The sequence below is a fragment of the Plasmodium gonderi genome, assembly GCF_002157705.1.
Source record: "Plasmodium gonderi DNA, contig: Chr10, whole genome shotgun sequence".
Lineage (NCBI taxonomy): Eukaryota > Apicomplexa > Aconoidasida > Haemosporida > Plasmodiidae > Plasmodium > Plasmodium gonderi.
Window position 1 is genome coordinate 767314 of NW_021628935.1, and position 15551 is coordinate 782864.

Genomic DNA, 15551 nt, shown 5'->3' on the forward strand with positions numbered 1-15551 from the left:
GGAAAAACAGATAGAGAGAGATAGAGATAGAGGAAGAGAAAGAAAAAAAAAAAAAAAAAAAAAAAAAAAAAAAAGTGTAAGAAAATAGCAATAACATAGAGCAGTAAGCAGACCAAAAAGGAGCCCGAAGAGGGGAGGGGGAAGAAAAAAGGACCTGATTTAATCGAATTGAAGGGAAAAAAACTAATGCCCCAATATGCATACACAAATGTTAGATAAGGAATTGTATATGTCATAAGAATACAATTTATATCGTATATATATATATATATATATATATGCCATACTAGCGACATATGTATATCTTACCTGATTGTGCACTATAAGAGGAAAAGTTATGAACTTCACAAGGACTTGTACACGCAGGAAATGATAATACAAACACCATTTTTCTTCTGAACCGTTCAGCATCGAGGAATAGACAAACTAACAAACTGATTTGAGAAAACAAAGCAAATGGAGAAAAACATTTGTCATTCACTTTTTGTGATAACTGATAACTGAAGGGAGGAATCAGAAAAAAAAAAAAAAAAAAAAAAAAAAAAAAGGCATACATGTGTAAGTGCATATAGAAATATACAACTGCTCAGTTTATTAACCAAAAGTGGAATGATCGAGAGAATTATTTTGCCCCTATTTACGTTTTCCAGCTTTTTTACCTCTACAAATTTCTGCTCCTTTTTTACCTCTACAAATTTCTGCTCCTTTTTTACCTCTACAAATTTCTGCTCCTTTTTTACATGTACAAATTTCTGCTCCTTTTTACAACGGGGCCTTGGGATTCACATGTACAGATGTGTCACAATATATGCTATTCACCCCAACCCAGATGTAGAACATAAACATTCACATATGTCCATATACCTTCCCCTCCCTTGTGTATCACCCATTTGATATGAGAACATTTGCGGGAAAATGAGAAATGCAGGAAGACAGTTGGCTAGCTGTAACTACGGTGGACGGAATTTTTCGAGATATTCAGAAAAACAAGTAAATATGGAAAAGAAAAAAAGCAAAAAGATAGAGTCTCTTTTAGCTAGCTTACGAAATAAGTCACTGAGAAATCCGTTCTCAAAATTGAATAAAATAACCATGCAAAATATTAGTAATGGAGAGAAAAAATTCGAGAACACAATGAACAACACGTATAAAGAACTATGTAAAATGTGTGGAGATTTAAAAATGAAATACCAAGATCAGTTATACATATGGAAACGTAAAAAATCCAAATTAAGGAATAAATTTTCATTTTTTTCAAATCTAACAAATATAACAAATCTATCGTTAGTAAAAAATATATTACGAGATACAGAAAAGTACAGATTCCTAATGCACAATTTTTCCGTGAGGGGAAAAGCTTATTTAAGAGGTATGATGTTATCCCATTGTAAACACACAAACATATCATATTATAAAAGCCTAATTAAATACCATTACTATAAAGCACCTGTTACATACACTTTAATGACATTACACGTTTTGGTTTACCTTCTGTGGATAAATGCAAAGCCTACATATGTATATGACAACATTGGAATGCCCAAAGGATTTTTCTACTATCCCACTTCTAATTCGTTTTTTTCAAGGAATAAAAATTTCTTAACTCAGGAATTCATGTATTCCCATTTCTGTTGTGGATCACAACATTTAAAGGAAAGGAAGTTATACACCCTTGTAACAAATTTAATAAGTCACAATTCTATTCAATCACTTCTATTAAATACCATATCATTATATTACATAGGAAGATCTTTAGAAATTATTTTAAATTCAAAGAATTTTTTTTTAACGTATATAATTAGTGGGATCATATCATCCTATATTCAAATATGTTCCCATAAGAATAACACATCTTCTATTAGTCCGTACAATAACATTTATGTGTTGGGTGCTAGTGGTAGTATAAGCTCCATTCTTACAACATACACATTTATGCATCCGAACAGTAGCATATACTTCTACGGTGTTTTCCCCCTTCCCCTGGTGCGTTTAGACAACCTACGGCTGCGTACCGTTCTTTTATGTAGCATGTTTTATCTAATTAGCTTGTTTATTTGTTCAACTAATTTTGTATATTCAACTTATTTATTTACTTCTTTATTTTTTTTTTTTATTTTATTATTTATTTTCTTTTTTGAAATACTCTTTCCTGTTTTACACGCATATATATCATGGCTCATTCTTCTACCCCGTCCTCCCCCTCTCATGCATCGCAGGCTATGTTCACGTCACTATATTTCATAAACGAAATGTATTGTGTTCTAATGAACAAGCAGGATAACACAGGTTCAATTCCCGAGTTTTCAATGAATTTGCAAAAGCTCCTTCCTATGAGTTAATGTGTGAACTGTTCATTTTGTGGATACAAAAACCTGTCAGTGTCTATCGAAACTGTGCGATACCATAACTTGTTCACGTGAAAATCTAGCTTATATATATTTTTTACATATATTTGAGCATGTTAAGATTATTCCCCAAATTGTACTTATAGTACTCTCCAAATGATGTGCTTATGTGTGTGTATGTGCGTATGTGTATTTATGTGCTTATGTATGCACTTTTTTTTTTTTTTTTTTTTTTTTTTTTTCTCACCCTTCAAATCCCTTTTCACTCCTTTTTGGGCAGGTCATGTAGCACACCTAACTGGTATGCTCCTAGGAATCCTCTACTATTATTTCTATGTCAACCGACGTATTGTGACATAGAACGAGAGGGGAGGAGAAGACAACTATTTCTTTTTTCTTCCACGTATTATTACCCACTGGAGCTTATGCATATTAAGGGACCCTTGCTTCGCCCTTGCAAGTGTATCGAAGTATATAGGTATACATATATGGCGAGATATAAGCGTGCGTTCATATATATGCATACATATACATATATATATATATATATATATATATATATATATATATATATTCTCACGATGGTGGCATGTTCGTGCGTACATATATTTTATATAAAGGCCTCCCGCTATCCGATGCTAGGGAACAGACGAAGTAGTCACCTAACGGGAACCATGAATAAATTCATACATATGCCAATTTTAGTTTCCTCCATTTTTCTTGCATACGTGCATATTTTTCTCACGACTTTCTATGATATATTACCATTTTTATCATTTTTGTGACATAAAACCAGTTTTATATAGCCTTTTTAATGATTTCTTTTCTTTTTTTTTTTAATTCATACATACGAACTAGCTCTTCACCAAACAAGGGGCAAGAGTCCCATCAAAAAAAAAAAAAAAAAAAAAAAAACATTCCCTAACGATTTATTTGTAAAATATATAAATAAGATAAAGAAAAAAACTTTCTGGAAATGTTAAGCAATACCATTTAACGTAATTCTTCCTTTCCATACAGAACAACTAAAGAGAGAAAGGCGAAAATATCCAGCACTACACATTTTACCGCTAATTATGGTATATATTATATATTGCATGTGTTCATACGGAAATGCACATATTCATGAATGTAAATATAAATATGCGTAAAAACATGTACACGCCATGCATATATGTACAAATTCATATGCACAGTCATATTTTTTTTTTTTTTTTTTTTTTTTTTTTTCCCGGCGCTTTAAGAAGTTTTGCAAAAAAAAAAAAAAATTAAAGATAAAATGGTAAAATGGCAAAATGGTAAAATGGCAAAATGGTAAAATGGCAAAATGGTAAAATGGCAAAATGGTAAAATGGTAAAATGGTAAAATGGTAAAATGGTAAAATGGTAAAATGATAAAATGGCAAAATGGTAAAATGGCAAAATGGTAAAATAATAAAATAACTAGACGATAAAATGGCAGTATGACAAAATAATAAAACGATAAAACAAATAAATAAATAAAACTTTAAATTCTTCATTTCCATACGTCAGCAAAAATTATTCTCAACAGAAGTCACATTTCTTCTCCTTCTGACGTATCCAACTTCCACAATTTTGAGCAATTTTTTGTATTGAAGGAAAAAAAAAAAAAAAAAAAAAAAAAAAAAAAATATATATATATATATTCCACACAGCTTTCTACGTAGTGTTAGTGATATACACATGTAGTAGGTGGAGGGAGAGTACCTTTTCATGAATTTCTAAAGAATTGTAGGGAGTGGGGTGTATAGGCATACTAACAAAGCCAAAGGAGATATAAACACCACCACCACCCCTTTCGTCCATATCTTAAAATTGATGCACATGTTTCACTCTGGCATATAGCTAGAAAAAAATGTATGAAAAAAAAAAAAAAAAAAAAAAAAAAAAATGATTAAAATGTCATTATAAGGAATTATTAGGTAAAGATTGTGCATCGTTTAAGCAACGCTTAGACATTTTTTTTTAGTCAATTATTAATTTCGATTCTCACCCCCCAGTGGTTTATCGTTCATCTTTTTTCACATGTAAGTTTTTTCCCTATGCACACGTATCATCAAGTCCATTTGTCAGTAACCCAATGTATGTATTATATCCTCACTCCACACGAATTAGCTGAAGATGAGCTCAAAGCGGTTTTTCAATATACTTCATTTTGGAGAAAATGCTGAAAATAAAAAAATTAAAAAGGATAATACTGGACGAGGGGGAGAAGAGGGACTGAGGGCAGAGCAACATTCCGCTGAAGCAGGTGAAGCAGGTGAAGCAGGTGAAGCAGATGAAGCAGTTGTAGCAAATGAAGCAGTTGTAGCAGATGAAGCAACCGAAACAGCCGAAACAGCTGGAGCAGCCGAAACGGCATCGAGACAGATAGACGTGGATGAATCGAGGGACACTTCAAACCAAACCTCAGATGTAGGAAGTGGTAAGGGGTGTGTAGAGGCAACTGAAAACCATATAAATGTTGGAAATATGGATGAGAATAAATCGAAAGATGGAATTATCCAAAGGAAAGGAAAATCAGATACACATCTATGGAATTGTAAGAACAAAGGTACCAATGAGTCATGCACAAATCAGTTAAATAATGTCCCGAATGATGAGAATAAAAATGGTTGGAAGTATGGAACTGATGGTAGAGGTGCTGTTGTTGACGATAAGGGAAAAGGTTCATCTGAAGAGATCTCAAATAATGAGGAGCAACCTAGCGCCCATGTACAAGGAAAAGAAACAGATAAGGATTACTTAAGGAGAATAGAAGGAGAAAATGCAAATTATGATGCTGAAGGAAGTAATAAAAATGATCAAGAAAATAAACCTGAAGGAACGATTCAAAGTGATATGGCTGAAAAGGAGACATTGAATGAAATGCCCAAGTTGTCGAATATTGAAATAATGAAGAAAAATAAAAAAGATAAACTCGAATTGGGTGAAGCTATAGAAATATCAAAAATGGTTCCCCAGAAAAGAAACATACAAGAAATGGAGAAGTTGGAACCAGAATTATCAAATATAAATGAGAGTGACACGAAGGACAACTCAGTAGAAGTAGGAGGGGGAGGAAGAGGATCTACCAATATCAGTAGCAACGTGTTAGCGAATAACTTAAATAAACAACCATCCAAGGGAAAAGTTCAAAATGTGCATAAAAATGGGGACAATAATGCAAAGCAAGAGGTTAATACATGTGCAAACTTGATTAATAATAATGTTACTATGAATGTAAGTGCAAGTACTGATGGAAATAGTAGCCATCGTCAATATAAGGAACAACAGGGTGATGTGAAGGAGGGTCAGATAGAGAGTAAAGAAAATATGCAAAATAAAAGTAATGTACAAATTCCGTACAACAGTGTAAATGGTGAGAGATTCTTAACGAATGGAATGAATAATGCTTCGAATGTATACCTCCCAAATGGAGTACATATGAATAGTTATTACGACATGTACAATTATGGTTACTCCAGTGGGGTGAGGGGGAGTTCTCCTATGTCTACTGGGATTGCAGACAGTGGAAACGTTTCATCTGTTGGGGGAATGATAAACCTTGGGAACACGACAAACTTGAGTAACACAAATTATAATAACAACTATTATTACTACTACAGCATGTACGATGATTATAACATAGGGATGGAAGAAGATATGATGAAAGCATATGGGTACTGTTCTATACTTAACAAAAGCATCGAATTGATGAAAAAAAGTGATAAAGTAAAAGAGATTTTAAAGCGCCCAGCAAAATTACAGGTTACACAAGAAGAGTTGAACAAGGTAGAATACACAGAAGGGAGTGATCAGTATAACATTTGGTTTGGAAAGTATGTGATAGATAAATATGATAAAAGTTTCAAGGGTCCGAGCAATAGTACCATTAGTAGTAGTGGTTGTCCAAGCGGTACCCAGCGATTTGTTGCAAAGTATAAATGTAAACCTTCAAGAGATTCTGGATACACAAAAGCAGATAAGAATCTGACGAGTAAGCAATTTTTTTGCATATATTTTGCACGAGGTTGTTGTGCATATGGTCATAATTGTCTATATAGACATCGGATTCCAAATGAAAATGATGAAATTCAGTTTGAAACTACTGTTGATATATTTGGACGAGAAAAATTTAGTACCTTTAAGGAAGATATGACAGGTGTTGGGAATTTCAATAGTGATTGCAGAACCCTCTTTATCGGGAGTCTTCACATAGACAATTTTAATGAAGTTCCTTTAATTGAAAAAATTTTATATGATGAATTCAGTAACTTTGGAAATATTGACTATGTCAGATTTATACCTTATAAAAATATAGCATTTGTTCAGTATACAAACAGAGTAAATGCTGAATTTGCAAAAGTGGCCATGGCCGATCAGCCCATAGAAAATCACTCCACTGCACTAACTATTAAATGGGCATTTGAACTCAGGAGCACTCCCCACCATTCCTTTCAGTATTATACAAACCCATACGTTTATAACCAGAGCCCCTTAGTCTCCTCAACCTGGCAGGAATACGTCACTCAGCAGCAGCAGCAGCAGCAGCAGCAGCAACTGCACCAGCAACTACAGCACCAGCAACTGCACCAGCAGCAACTACAGCACCAGCAGCATCAGCAGAAGAACCATTTTGGTTTATGCCACCCGTTTGGTTCACCCCATTAGTATGGAGTACCCGGTTCGTTGGTCCAGAATTACGTGGATATAACATTTGGTAATTGAGAAAAAACCCTGCCCTTTTAGTTTACAACAAAAAATCGAGGACAGGTGAAAACATTTGAATATAGGGTACAGAACCAAATTAGTCACATGTTTGACATTCAATAATTAGTGTTTTAATCGAGAATTTTACATCCTTTTCCCGCTACAGACAAGTGTGTGTGCATATATACATATAATATATATGTTGTATGTGTGTGTTTCTGTATGGGAGTAGAGAGGCACATCGCGTGGTGCCTCGTAGGTTGGGAGAGTGCGGAGGCAGGGCACTTGGCCAGTTAGGAAAAAGCAAAAAAAAATAATGCCTGCTAGAGGCACAGGCGTAAGGTATTTGTGTAGTTATTCGTGTATCCATTTGGATTTACGTGCACTTATTAATTTTTTTTTACCTTGTTGCGTTGTCCATGTTAGTTTTAATTTAATTTTGCTTTATTTAATTTTGCTTTATTTAATTTTGCTTCATTTAATTTTGCTCTATTTAATTTTGCTTTATTTAATTTTGCTTTATTTAATTTTGCTTTATTTAATTTTTCTCTATTTAATTTTGCTCTATTTAATTTAATTTTTTTTTTTTTTTTTTTTTTACTCTCAAGTTGCATATATTTTTATGACATCCACCCATCGCACATGTTTTATATATTTTCGCTTGAAGAGAACATTTCAAAAAAGAAAAAAAAATTAACCGGAAAAATATCTCTACGTTTTTCCACAACGTGCAGCGCCCCTCATTATCTAACTCTTAATGGTTAAGAAAAAAGAAAAAAAAAAAAAAAAACATGATGAATTTTTGCTTTGATTTTTGTGTTCATTCTTGTGTTCATTCTTGTGTTCATTCTTGTGCTGATTTTTGCCCTGAGTATTTGCGTATTCATAAAATTATATGCGCACAAGAATAAGAATGTATTTTCCCGTTTTTTTCCATACGTACAAAATGTGCTTATGTGAAATTGTTCATATTGTGAATACTTGTATGCATATGCATATGGAGATAAACTTTTATCGTAACCATTCTTCGCATTTCAAAATAAATAAAATGAGAAAAAAAAAAAAAAAAAAAAAAAAAAAAAAAAAAACTTATTGCTTTTTACCAAAAAATCAATGTACATTTTTTTTTTCAAGGATTGATTAACATAATTATAATTATGTGCTATTATTCCTTATGCTTTTTTTTAAATATATCTGAGAAGGTGAATATTTTATTTTATTTTTTTTTTTTTTTTGTTCAGAAATTACCTGTACGTGTTCATACACTTTTCAGCGTTCAGCGGTTTTGTTCTTTGGTCACACAGAATAAAATGGGGCATGTTCATGGGAATAGGGCATAAATTATGACAAACACAGATCTATAGCACAGGCATATATATATGTATATATTTATGTGCCTGTTGGTACATATGTAATTGTGCCTAGGAATGGGGAAATACGTTTATATGCAAAAAAAAAAAAAAAAAAGAAAAAAAAAGACTCTTGTGTTTGTACGTTTGGACAGCTCACACAAAACTGTACACGGATATCAATTACAAATCAGGGTGAACACGAGTCAGGTAGATTTTTTTGCCACATTAAAAAAATAAAATAAAATAAAAAAAAAAAATAGGTATATATACATGTAAATGTATATGTATATGCACATGTATATATAGGTTTACACACAATGAATGTGTCGAAACGTGTGGAGTGCTATGCACCATCGACCATGGTAGGTGCCAAACTTTAAGAGTCATCCTTCTCCTTGGTCTCAAAAATGTTCAGCGAGTTGAACAAGAATTCATTGGGATCCTGTGTGTCGTTATTCTGCTGAGCACGTTTTCCGTTTTGCGTGTAAATATCCTTCAACTTTGGCAAGAGGTTTAGTACTTGCATTTTTTCCTGGCCAATATCATCTTTTGTATGAGTGTTGTACATGTCTTTTTCACTTACATTTTGGTCTACTTGGTTAAAAAATTCCGAATAATCACTGGATGGGTCAGACAAATTGGATGAAGATGACGATGATGATTTGACTGAAGAACTAGAAGAAGAGGACAACTCTTCGTAATATTCCATCTTGTCGTTATAATACCCTGTTTTTTTTTCTTTTCGATTTAGGGTAAGAGGTATAATAGGCATATGATCATGTACATATTTTTTTTTTAATTTCATAATTTCTTTGTATTTTTCAATATCGATATTTTCATTCAAAAATAGAACATTTACATTTTCATTTGAAGTAGAATTTCCAAACACTAGGTTATTTAAGCAGCTTAGATTCTGCAGGCTATCGATGCGGTTTATGTTATCCAAAGGGCTGTCAACATAGTCCAAGTTGTCCATAGTTTCATACTTTTCTTTTTGTTTCATACATAATTGCTTATAATACAAATATGAATTCTGTAACACGTTAATGTAATTATGGTTTTTTATTTTTATGTTTTCATCATGTTCTTCAATATCATATATACAATTATCAAAAAGGTACTGAAAATTATTCGTAATATATATATCATTGTACACATTGTTTAAGACAACCTTTATGCAATATTTTATATCTATATAATTAACAACGACACTCCCTCGAAGAGAGGAAAATTTTCGACAATTCATTCCGATGGTTTTAATTATTTTCATAAAAAAATTAAACAGTAAATCGAAAACTTCAACATTTACTTTTTTTATGTTCTTACGAACTAATATGGCACAAATTATCCTTTGGATCTTTTCATTGTAATAATCTTCTTTCAAATTAGTGAACGGGTTTCCATGATACTTTTCTATGCTACCCTCATTCATATCTCCCTTTGCTTTACAACCACTGTTGTCTTTTTCCATTTTTTGTGTTCTTGACTCTGAAATATTCGAAATCTCAGCATGGTTCAGGGGAAGATCTTCCTAAAGGTTTCATATCAACCCGGTAAAAAAAGGGGGAAATAAGGTCCCAAGAAAATTCCACGTTAAATCAAATGTGAATTAACTCTATTTTTCGTTACATCAAAGCAAGTACACAAACACAGATACATATATGCATGCAAACAAACATATACCCTTCTTCTCTCTATTAAATGACGATCGAGATATATTGTTAATTTTTTTTTTTTTTTTGTGAATATAACATTACATTCCTCCCTCCCCCCCTCTTTCCATTCTTGTGGCTCACGTGAGAAGACGACATTCACTTTTATGGAATATTATGCTTTTAGAGAAAATTTTCTTGTATCAAAATAGGTGTACCCTTGACTGAAATTTTTTCCCTCCTTCAAATTCTAATTTTATGGAATCAGGGTATAACACTTCACTTCTCACTCGGCATGGGTATGTGTGTGTTACTATCTTTATATTACACATGTATGCGCATATCTTTATGTTATAAAAGTATGAACACGTTCATAAAAAACGGGTGAGCAACCATAAAACGGATGGGAATAAACGAACTGTGAGTTTAGTTCATTAAAAGGTGTATTTTTGTACAATTACTCCAGGTTGTAAGTTGTTTAGTCATAAATATGCATATACATATATATATATATATATATACATATAGTGTTAATTTTTTCCCTTATACTATTTCATTTAATTTTTTCCAATTTCGAAAGACTTTTTTTTTTTTTTTTCTTCTTCTTTTTCCCCCCTTCCTTCCATTTCTGCTAGAATATTGTATGAAAAATTTTTACATTCCTCTCCAAAAGAAATGCATATTACCCTTTTCCAGTAAAAACGTACGTTTTTAGTAACACTTAAAAAAAACGTTAGTGTTATTTCATACGTTCCTAAAATAAATACAAGTTTTTTTATTTGGGATCAATTGAATGCACTTAAAAGTGGGGAAGAAATAAACAATTGGGGGCTAAAATTTTTATTAAGTTATATATATGATGCTAGTAGGGTTTTACCCCTATATATATATATACATATACATAATATTGCTTTATTTCTTTTCTTTTTCTCGATGTTACTTTTCTGGTACCATTCGCACGCACTCGTTCTCCTATAACTTTAATAAGAAGTGTATTGTTATTTTTATGTATATCTTTTTATACTTACAAAAAAGGAGAAAAAAAGTAAAAAAATTTAATACCTTTCCCCAATATGGATTTCACTTAATTGCTCTTAACCGAACACGATAAATGAGTATTGCATATATGTAGGTTATTATATGAATACATATGCGTATATATATATATATATATACATATATAGATTAACCCCCACCCCTCCACGTTGGCAAATATGTAGAATGAACTTTTTTTTTTTTTTTCCGTTTTCCACTTCATGTTGAGTTTTCCATTACTTTGCTTTATTCACTTTTCTAATTCACCTTGGTAAGGCTTGATTTTCTTTTCATTTGTATTATTCTCAAAAAAGTATCAATGTTTTATTGCTTTTTCTTTTTTTTTCCCATTTGTTACCCAATTGGAGATGAAAAAGAAGTTATGGTGGGAGAGAAGAAAAACTATTTATTTTTTTGTTTGCGTTTATATTTCACCTGACTGTTCAGAAAAAAAAGTTAATTTTTTTTTTTTTTTTTTTTTTTTTTTTCCCCATTTGTTGTAATATAAAGTGCTTAATTTTAACCGTCTCAGAGAAGCGTAAGTTAATTATCACCGAAATTTTCAATGTGTTGTGTACATGTATACAAACATATACTAATTGATGAGTGTAAACATAATTACATTTAAAAAAATGGAAAAAAAAGGAACTCGGGAAATGTCTTATGAAGACGATCATTTGTTGGACACCCCTCTGAGTAGCTGCAAAAAGAAGGGAAAAAAAAATGACATGAGAAAAATATGTATTATAAGAAAGGGCATTTGCGATATAAATGAAGAAAAGGAAACAGACACAATAACATATTTCAATTCCGTTCAGGAAAATATAAATACAGATCACCCCTCACGTGAAAGAGACTGTCAAATGGCAAGAGAGAAAATCAGAAATATCGTTACAAATGTAAAGTATACCAATCACATGAACGAGAATGCAACTTGGCAAGGAAACAAAAAAAAATCATATGACAATTTTAAAACAAGTAAAAGTGAAATTATGTCTAATGGGGAAAATACCTATCGAGGAAAATTACTAACACAATATATAGAAAAAATGCAAGAGAAGGAAAAGAATAATAAAAATATTCTTATTCTAGATAATAGAACTGAAGAACTTATTCGAGACAGTGTTGTTAAAGGGAGGAATCGTGCTAACATGAACCTTAAGGATGAAAAAACTACTAGTAATGATAGGAATGGTAATATGGTAAGATACCAACTAAAGTCTAATGATGAGAATTGGAAAAACGAGACATATCATAATTTTGATCATATAATTCAGGCACGTGATGGCTCGTTTAATTGTGAAAATTTTAAAGATGCCAATTGCAAGGTAACAGGAGAAGACATATCCAAGAATAAAGAGGAGGGAGATAATAGCACCTGCTGGAATAGCACAGATTATACAATTTTCGAATATTCAGATGATGATTCTAATGTTGATGAAAATGACATTTTTGAAAGATTTAATTTTATTAATTTAATGGAGAAAAACATCTTACAGAGTGATAACAAAAGTGTAGATTCCTTTTGGACAAGTTTAATAAATTATAGAAAAAAAAAAAAAAAAAAAAAAAAAAAAAAAAATCAGCGATAACCAAGAAACGGATGAAGTTCTATACAACATGGAGAATCAAAAATTGACAGGTACATCTATCATGTTGACAAGAGAAAAATCTAAGTATATTTATAAATTAATTCCCTTTTTTAAAAATGGAGAAGCCAAATTTTACATTAACACGTTTATGTCATATGACCTCTTGCACAAAAAGAGCTTGAGAAGATCCTTACGACAGGGACAAACGGGTAATATGTTATGTAGTAATAAACATAATTATAACATCCGTCTTAATGATTACGTGGAAGAAGACACCCCTTCAGGAGAGTACAGCAATATCCAGAACGAGTTGGTGTATAAGGATGAGTTGAATAAAAAGGAGATAAATGGAAATGTTAGAAATTTTTTTAGATGCAGCTCAAATCAGTTTAAAGGTAAAAATAGCCAAATTGATCATGTTCAAGAACCATGTTTTAATGACACAGTGGCTATTACAAGCATACCTAACATTTCACCCGCACATCTGAATACAAGAAAAAATGCATATACAAGTACAGGTACAGATATAAATGGTGAGCATATTAGGGGAAATGTTATAGAAGAAAATCCAGAAGTAAACACATGTGTACGTGAAAAAAGAAACCATGAAACAGATTGTCTCATTTTTGAGCAAGTCGAATTAAACAAACGAAATGGAGCACTGGAATCGTCAACATTAGGAGAATATTTGTTGGAAGAAAATTTGAATGGAAGAAGGACCTTTCATCATAGTAGTGTCCACAACTCGGAGGAAAAAAAGGAACAAAAGCTGGATGACAATAAGGATTTATTGATGGATTCACAAACGAATATATTCACTAGAGAGGAGGATTCATTTTTTTATGCAGACAGTTATGAAAAGTTATGCTTCACCCAACAAGTTGAAAACGAAGATACAACCCCAAATTCAGGTTCAATTTTTATGGCAAATTCTAATGGAAATACCAAATTTACAGTGTCAGATGCATGTGCACAACAGTGGGACATCAGCAAAACACTCACCGAGAGGGATGATGGATACGCAAAAGAGAAAAACAGTGATACTGAGAGGAACAGATATGCAAAGGAGAAAATCAGTGATGGCATCAACTCGAGGATTCAGAAAAATCTAAGTGAAACAAACACAACTTTTACTTTGAGAAATGAAGAACGAACAGGATACAGGCATACTGATGCATTATATGAACAACAACAGGTCTTATCCTTTCTTGTTCATAAAAAGCTGATTCCAAAGTGTTACAGTATTGTTCCTGTTTACCCATGTGTTAAGGAAGGAGAAAACCAAGAGGATGAAGCAACTTCTGACATTGCAGTTGGTGAAGGAACAAAGGCAGAATTCATTAACCCAGGAGAGGAAAAATATGGCGAAAAAAGGGAACTAAGGGGCGTAAAGAAAATAATGGGAACCCAGAGTTCAGGCTCTATTTTAAACCAAACAGCAGAGGTGAATCGAAAGACTCAACAAGAGGATGAAACAAATCGAAGTGAAAAATGTGGAAAGAATGTTGTAAGAAAAGGTACACATACACAAACGAAAGGAGTTGAAATATGGAAAATCGGGAAAATGAACGATTTCATGAAAGAGTTAGAAGTGGATAGATTAGGAAAAAGGGTTAAAAAACAAGACAAATGTAAAGGATTGCACTTGGCACTGAAACTGGAAAAAATGTGCAATTCGATAGCGGTTGAAAATCAAAATATTCTAGATTTAAAATTAGGATATAACACACTGAAAGATAATGACTTACTATTTAATCCGGAACTAATAAAAGAAAGCAACTCTATTGAATGGTGTGAAAAAGAAAAGTATGTAAAAAGATGGTCTAGAATGAAAAAGGATATAAGAAATGAATATATAAACACAAGTGATGAACACATAATTGATATATCAGCTCGTGATATAAAATTGCCTCCCGCTTTTTACAAATATGATAATAATGAAATTTATTCCTTGTTGAAATCGTGGAAACAAGAAATTACTGCACGCAAGACTACACAGAAAACGTTAGGATTTCGAATATGTGCATTATTGTACCACATACATTATCCGAATGTGTTAAAAGATGAAGATATTAAGAACATTTATGCTAATTATGTAGCAAAGAATGAATTAACTGAAGATAATAAAAAAAAAATGAATGATCAAAACCATGTGAAAAAATATTTTCCAAAGGAAAAAATCGGAATAGAAAATTGTTATGACCATGTTCATAAAAAATTGCAAATTAGTAGAGATATTGGGTTACATTTAAGTGAAGAACATGTGTTATACTTGTTGACAATTTTTTTTAAACATATTGTTTCAATTGTTTTGCCGAAATTGATCAATTTAAAAATATGGCTACAAGAACAACGCATATATTCCTTTTGTTCAACTTCTTTATTAATTATTTATGACAAAAAAAATCCTTGCACATGTGACATAAAGTGGATTGATTTTACTTACTCCTTTCCAAATTCGATGTCCCCTAATAATTACGAACAAATGAAAAATAAAAAACCAAATTTAGACATAATTTTTGGTATAAATAATTTAATTAATTTATTCAGAACTGTTTTTGTTGGCACTGAAATACCTCCTTCTGTTTCGTTCCCCTTGAGCAGTGAGAAGAGGTGGTCTCTTCCTGTGGAGAACGACAAATATCAAATTTGTATGTGAGACACCATAATACAGGTTTTTTTTTTTTTTTTTTTTTTTTTTATTTTGATTGTGCAGTTATTCTCTATTTGAGTTATCATTCCTGTAGATTAACTTGTTTACTCATTCATATATATATGCACATAAGAACATTAAAAAAAAAATTGCGAACTGGTTTCAGTTGTTTTGCCCATTTAACATATCAATTCGTTAACTTTGCTGGA

General features: G+C 31.9%; 4 protein-coding genes across 4 annotated transcripts; 3 read left to right on the forward strand and 1 right to left on the reverse strand.

The window, feature by feature from the left end:
- Positions 1-915: 915 nt before the first annotated feature.
- On the forward strand, positions 916-2705 carry PGO_101630 (rhomboid protease ROM9; the record flags this gene model as incomplete). The annotated part of the gene is made up of 3 exons (XM_028688194.1): positions 916-1983; positions 2217-2286; positions 2626-2705. 3 exons carry the CDS (start codon positions 916-918, stop codon positions 2703-2705), a joined length of 1218 nt encoding a protein of 405 aa, XP_028543995.1.
- A 1782-nt stretch (positions 2706-4487) lies between these two features.
- Positions 4488-7019, forward strand: PGO_101640 (RNA-binding protein; the record flags this gene model as incomplete). The annotated part of the gene is made up of 1 exon (XM_028688195.1): positions 4488-7019. The coding sequence occupies one exon, from the start codon at positions 4488-4490 to the stop codon at positions 7017-7019; it is 2532 nt and encodes an 843-aa protein (XP_028543996.1).
- A 1767-nt stretch (positions 7020-8786) lies between these two features.
- On the reverse strand, positions 8787-9881 carry PGO_101650 (hypothetical protein, conserved; the record flags this gene model as incomplete). Its single annotated transcript, XM_028688196.1, has 1 exon — positions 8787-9881. One exon carries the CDS (start codon positions 9879-9881, stop codon positions 8787-8789), a length of 1095 nt encoding a protein of 364 aa, XP_028543997.1.
- A 2836-nt stretch (positions 9882-12717) lies between these two features.
- On the forward strand, positions 12718-15348 carry PGO_101660 (hypothetical protein, conserved; the record flags this gene model as incomplete). The annotated part of the gene is made up of 1 exon (XM_028688197.1): positions 12718-15348. The coding sequence occupies one exon, from the start codon at positions 12718-12720 to the stop codon at positions 15346-15348; it is 2631 nt and encodes an 876-aa protein (XP_028543998.1).
- Positions 15349-15551: the final 203 nt, after the last annotated feature.